At 40.6% G+C, this 6,348-nt stretch overlaps 2 protein-coding genes across 2 annotated transcripts; both read left to right on the top strand.

Moving 5' to 3' along the window:
- The first annotated feature begins 1,717 nt into the window (after window positions 1–1,717).
- On the top strand, window positions 1,718–2,139 carry LOC112186094. The gene has a single exon (XM_024324457.2). The coding sequence runs from the start codon at window positions 1,718–1,720 to the stop codon at window positions 2,078–2,080; it is 363 nt and encodes a 120-aa protein (XP_024180225.1). The 3' UTR covers window positions 2,081–2,139.
- A 283-nt stretch (window positions 2,140–2,422) lies between these two features.
- On the top strand, window positions 2,423–4,723 carry LOC112184393. The gene is made up of 4 exons (XM_024322651.1): window positions 2,423–2,465; window positions 2,647–3,398; window positions 3,629–3,925; window positions 4,160–4,723. Exons 1-4 carry the CDS (start codon window positions 2,423–2,425, stop codon window positions 4,721–4,723), a joined length of 1,656 nt encoding a protein of 551 aa, XP_024178419.1.
- The last annotated feature ends 1,625 nt before the right edge of the window (window positions 4,724–6,348 follow it).

The following is a 6,348-nucleotide window of genomic DNA, read 5'->3' as shown; positions in this document are numbered from 1 at the left end:
TTGACACTTCACGTGATCTAAGGGTCCAAATAGTTAACACCTCACTATACCACCAATTTTTAGAATTTTAGTTTAAACACCAATAACTTTCTATTAACTGCAAAAAAAAAAGACAAGGATTTGACGTCATCTTATGCTTCAATTCTTTCTCTGTGCTGAAATATTGCATTTGCTCTTTCTGTGTGCTTCCATGGTTGAAGAAAAATCTATACAAACTTATTGATGTGTGAGTCTTAACGATATACACAATTATGAATTCATAATTATAGAAACAATTGAGGTAGGCAATGCAAAGTGCAGATTACTGCAAACCAAGGATTTCACTTTAGCGAGAGGCTTCATAAATCTTTTGTTATTGATAGAAGTGGTTTGTTACAACTTTGAAAAATTAATTTGAGGGTTTAAAGTTTTCTTATTGGGATTTGAAACATATGCAATTGCATAATTAAAGATTTTCTTTCACTACCCACGGACATGTTTCCAATTTCCATAGAACCACAGAGAAGCAGCAAATGCAGGTCTAAAGAAAAGAATTTTTTTTCCCAAAAAATCTCGTAAAATCCCTAAAAAAAAAACAAAACATTTTCGTACACATGCAAAAGCATATGATTGCAGACTAATGTATGACTAAAACAAGAAAAGAAATAGCATATGGGCTAAGTTTAGAAATTTGAGGTGGGCTAATTTTTAATATTTAATCTGTTAAACCATAATTAAGCTACAAATTTATGTTTTTTCAAAATCTGGGGTGGGCTGTAGCCCAACGGAGCCCGTGTGTAGCTACGCCTTTGCTGGCCTTGTAACAACTGATAATCGATTGATGTACTGTTGATCTTTAAACTGTCACAGCATACTATGGATACGGGTGTGGAGGGTACAAGTTGCGCAGAGAGGGTAGAGCTCTTTCTTTGGAGGAAGAAGAAATTCAAATTTGCTTTCCAAAGGAAGTAAATGAAGAAATAACCTTAGTGGTGGTGTTGACTGGGAATAGAATGCAGTGTTAATGTTGCAGCAGTGATGAGAGAAGTTACTTTCAATAGTTTTGGGTTAGAAACTTGCTTACTTTTGTTGATGAAGTTACAATGTTATATGCTCGGTGCATTGCATTTTAGTTCATCATCTTCATTTCTTACTTCCTATGTTTGTAGTTTCATTACTGTACTCCAGAGCTTCGCAACGAAACTATACGTTTCAGTGATTTTTGGGGCTTTGGAGGCTTTAGGCTCGGTGCAACCCAAAACTATAATAGAGACTGATTAAAAACAATCAAATTTTCTCAATATGGGGGTGAGGTCAGATAGTGAGACTCTAAAACCTTGATCAACAATAGTCATAAGCCTTGGGCAAGGTAAAGAAAGCTAGCTAGCTAGAGTTTCTTAATGCGTATTCAGTTTTAAAAAGGTATTAAAACACCGTTTGTAAAACGCACACGGACTTGGAAAATATTTAAACCCAAATATTAAGCCAGCAGTTACGAATTCATAGATTTAAATTTAGTAAAGGTTCAATGGCATGAGACTAGAACTGTTCTTAACCTAATTCCCTACTCCCAATTCAAACTTGATTTAAACCTCATAAAGCCTCCGTTACTTATCCCTCAGTGCCCATGTCGATAAATAGTTCTCCATGTCTTCCTCTAGTTCACATACCAAGTAGTAAATCTGTAAAACCAATATTGGAAGGTTTGTTTGATACTAGCTAGCCAACCCCAGAAGCCATGTCAAGGAACATTGAAGCATTGTTTTCAGTGCTACTAGTGGAACTATGCACTACTGTCTTGCTGGCCAATGCGCAGTTTCTACCACCCAATGCTCCTTCGATTCCAGGCCTGTCTCCACCAGGAATGCCGCAGGATGCACTAAAGTGTTGGTCATCCCTAACCAACATTAGTGGATGTGCTTTGGAAGTCTTGCGCTCTATTTTCAGCTTGCAATTTGGCAACATTGGTCCCAACTGTTGCAAGGCCTTTCTTGGTTTGGAGGAAAGCTGTTGGCCTAGAATGTTTCCTTCGAATCCTTCCTTTCCTCCCTTGCTCAACAACAGCTGTTCTCTCAGAGGAGGTTTAGTGCCACCGGCATGATGTAGGAGAAGGTGCTGATCAATTCATGATGAATAAAGAAAGAAGAAATCTGCCCAAAATAAGTTAAAAATATGAAAGTATTTAATCGATGACAATTCTTGTTCGAGCAATAGTATCTCAGAGCTATAGGGGTTGCAGATTTCACTCCAGTTCTTACAGTTTTTTGAAGCTTCCTAGTTCCTAGTCAAATAAGGTTTACGTTAATTTCGTAAGTTACATTTTCTTATTCTAGTCCTATGAGGAAACTTAGGGCTGTAACATCCAGGTTTGATATTACTAATAAAATTTTAGAGATTTTTCTCTATTTTCGCAATTGTAGCTTCTTCTATTTACGGCTCTAAAATGGATAGCCAGATAGGATCTGAAAGAACCTTCCTTCCGAGAGGTGAGTTATTTGAGGAGTCCAAGGGAAACCTTCCTCGATTCACAGAACGTTCCGCTATGTTCAATAATTTTCTATTACTTTGTCTCTCTTCAACCTCATTTTTTGAACTATACTTGCTGCCAAGAATAATTCTGACCAAGTTAATGCTCAACATCATTCTTGCGACATTTTCTTTTCCAAGTGCTTCATGAGTTTGGTTTCTCTCAGTCTTTTGTGGATTGGGTCCGAACAATATTGCACTCTGCTCGGCTTTCTGTGCTTATTAATGGGTCTCCGCATGGTTTTTTCTCTTGTGATCGTGGTGTTCGTCAGGGGGATCCTCTGTCTACTATTCTTTTTTGTTTAGCGGAAGAGGTTTTAAGCCGGGGGCTTGCCAACTTGTTTTCTGCTGGGCGTATTCGTTCTATTTCTACTCCAAGGGGTTGCTCTCCAATTTCTCATGTCCTCTATGCAGATGACCTATTTATTTTTTGCAGAGGTGATGGCTCTTCTCTTCGTTGTCTCCAACAGTTTCTTACTCTTTACGGTGAAGCATCAGGGCAACTAATTAATAAGAACAAGAGCACTTTCTACTTGGGTACTCCTTATCTGCATCGTCAGCGTTACTTCAAGCGGTTATTGGGGTTCAAGAGAGGTGTGACCCCATTCACCTATTTGGGAGTACGAATTTTTCGTGGTAAGCCTCGACGTATTCATCTCCAAGCCTTGGCGGATAAGGCTAAATCTAAGCTTGCTGGTTGGAAAGGAAAGCTTTTATCTATGGCAGGCAGGGTACAACTTGTTCAATCAGTGTTTCAAAGCATGCTTCTTCATACTTTCACAGTGTATATTTGGCCTTCCTCTCTTATAAAGCATTTGGCTGTCTGTGCTCCGAATTTTATTTGGTCTGGAGACCTGGCGATACGAAAGATGGTTACTGTACCTTGGAGTCAGGTTTGTACTCCTAAGATTGAGGGGGGGGGGGGGGGGGGCTTGGCTTACGGGACCCTAAGGCTCTTAACCAAGCAGCGCTTCTTCGGTTTAGCTGGGGAACTCTCACCTCAGCCTCTCCTTGGGGTCTCTTTGCTCGGCGCCGTTTTTTCGTTTCGCGGTTTATGAGATTAAAGTTTTTTACTTCTTCAATCTGGCATGGTTTGAAAGTTTCTCTCCCTTTAATATATCAGAACTCCAGATGGCTTATTGGCAATGGTTCTATGGTGAATTTCTGGTCGGATAAATGGTTGGATATTCCAATCTTAGAGGAGTTGCAACGTGTTTCACTTTCTCCACAACTGCATGCTCTTGTCTCTGACTTTATTGCTAACCAGCAATGGTCCTTGCCAGCTCGGTTTTACTCTCTGTATCCACATATTGCACAAAAGATCCACAACATTACTCTTCCCCTCCAAGCTGAAAGTGACTGTCTCATTTGGGAACACTCCAGTTTTCGGGTCCCTTCTTTTTATGATGGTTATGAGTTGGTTCGTCAGAAGTTCAATAAAAAAAGTTGGGCTACTAGCATTTGGAATTCTTTTATTCCTCCCCGGTATTCCTTATTAGCTTGGAGGATTTTCTATGATAAGTTACCCACAGATTTGCAGCTCCAGTGTCATGAGGTTACCCTTGTTTCGAAATGTCCCTTATGCTCTTTGGGGTGTGTGGAAGATTCAGTGCATCTCTTTTTCAATTGCTCATTTGCTCAACATATTTGGCAGTGGTTAGCTTGTTGTTTTGGCACTTCTTTGCCTTCTCAAGGGTCGCTTGACGACTTCTGGAATGCTTTTATTGGTAAGAGATTCTCTTCTCAATTAGCTAATGTTTGGTTAGCAGCGGGTCTTTTTACTCTGATGCAGATTTGGAAGGTGCGGAACAAGCTGGTCTTTGATAATAAGCAGCCCTCTCTCTGGCGTGTTCTTTGTTCAATTAAATATTGGGTTCGTTTTGCGGCACCCTACTTTCCAGGTAGTTCGAAAGGATTACTGGATGTAAATATTCTTAAGGAATTTGGAGTTCAGCCCATTATTCAACAGGTGCGCATCCCTTGTATGGTTAGGTGGCTTTCTCCGACTCATTCCTGGATTAAGCTCAACACTGATGGCCTTGCTAAAGTGAATCCTGGGGCGGCGGCATGTGGTGGCATATTTAGAATTGCTGGTGGGCGTTATGTTAGAGGCTACTGTCAGAACTTGGGTTTCCAGAATGCTTTTTATTCGGAGTTAATGGCAGTGATTATTGGAGTGGAATTTACTTATCAGTTTGGTTGGCATACTCTCTGTTAGAGTGTGATTCTATGGGTGTGATTGAAGGGTTGAGGTCTTCTACCTTCAAGCCCCCTTGGCCTCTGCGTGTTCATTGGCACAATTGCTTATCTCGTCTTAATTCGATGCAATTTTATTGTAGTCATATTTATAGGGAAGGCAATTATAGGGAAGGCAATTCAGTGGCAGATTGCTTGGCGAATTTGGGATTGGCCTTTCCTTCTCTTTGCTGGCTCCCTACGCCTCCAACGGAGATTTTTTCTAAGCTTCGTAATGATGCCTTAGGAGTCCTCCATTATCGTTGATTTGGTTGAATTTTTCTCTTTTGTTTTCTTTTTATGGGAGAGGTTTTGGTCTAGTCCCCCTTTCCCTTTTGTAATTTTTCTCTTTTTCAATAATTAATTCCGGGCGTGGGGCTGAGCCTCCCAGTTAGGCTGGGTTCCAAACCCCTTCAAAAAAAAAAAAAAAATCAAAAGATCTCCCCGCTCCCGCCCCTGCAACGTAAACAGAGAACCCACCCCCGCACTCGCAATGCCCGGCCGATTCCCGTTCCTCAACCCATTTTCCCATCCCCAGTTTGAGTATTATCAACTTGTTCTATTTCCATGCATTTTTAATTTACTTGATGACTTTTCTTTTTTTTTATCTGAACTTGATGACATAGATAGGGTGCAATATCCGAATTTCAAAATTTATGGGGCATGAAATTAAGCACCATACTCGATTCAAAAAGTAGATTTGCAAGAGAAAATTTGAAGAGGTGAATGGAAAAAAACTAAGGACCATAATGTATATAAGATTGAATCCTCAACCCTATAAATCCTATAATGGGATAAAATTTGAAACCTCAACTCTAAGGCATAATATTGATGCTCCCTGTATAGATTGAAACCTTAACACTATGAGGTTCCTATAGGATATATATAAGAATGCGTCTTGCTCTGGAGTAGCAAGTTTTACTGTTTTTTTTTTTTTTTTTGAAGGGGGTAGAAGCCCCATCAGATGTTATTATTGATGGAATTACTATACCGCGAGGGGGACATGGTGCCTATACCTCGAGTATAATTGCATACATCTTCAAGAAGAACATCCTCAATAATACAGGGAGTCTCCCCAATCCAAACATCGTCAAAATAGGATAGACTAGCAAAGTGTGCTAAATGATGAGCCACACTATTTGCTTCACGATATATATACATGTCGAATTTGAACAAAATCAAAAGCACTCATGTACTCTCTGCAATCATCCACAATTCGACCTACCTCGGAGTAGTCCTCATTAGGATTGACCAACGCACTAACTAGCACTGCACAATCTGTTTCCAATTCAACCTTAGACCACCCCTCATGTATGGCTAACAAGAGCCCAGCACGGACAGCTTCCGCTTCCACATGCAATGGAGAGGTAACAAAAGATAGGGGTCTTGCCAAAGCAGCCATACAAGTCCCATCACTATCCCTTGCTACCACACCTAAACCATACTGCCCAGACTCACTACGATAAGCTCCATCCACGTTGACTTTCAGCCGCCCACGTGGTGGGCACAACCATCTAGCCTTTGGCCTTCTCCCACCCTTACACTCATGAAGGTGTACCTTCTGGAATTCCTCCAACCAATGAGCTGCCCATGCAGCCATGTTCCATG

Source organism: Rosa chinensis, chromosome 2, assembly GCF_002994745.2.
Source record: "Rosa chinensis cultivar Old Blush chromosome 2, RchiOBHm-V2, whole genome shotgun sequence".
Lineage (NCBI taxonomy): Eukaryota > Viridiplantae > Streptophyta > Magnoliopsida > Rosales > Rosaceae > Rosa > Rosa chinensis.
Note: the sequence above shows the minus strand (reverse complement) of the source record. Positions and strands in the feature narration are given on the sequence as shown.

Excerpts from the sequence above, each read along its gene's own strand:
- LOC112186094 (XM_024324457.2), top strand. The coding sequence starts at position 1,718 with ATGTCAAGGAACATTGAAGCATTGTTTTCAGTGCTACTAGTGGAACTA.
- LOC112184393 (XM_024322651.1), top strand. The coding sequence starts at position 2,423 with ATGGATAGCCAGATAGGATCTGAAAGAACCTTCCTTCCGAGAG. Across the intron at positions 3,399-3,628 it reads TTACTGTACCTTGGAGTCAG|AACTCCAGATGGCTTATTGG; the intron begins GTTTGTACTCCT and ends TTAATATATCAG. Across the intron at positions 3,926-4,159 it reads TTTATGATGGTTATGAGTTG|TGGTTAGCTTGTTGTTTTGG; the intron begins GTTCGTCAGAAG and ends CATATTTGGCAG.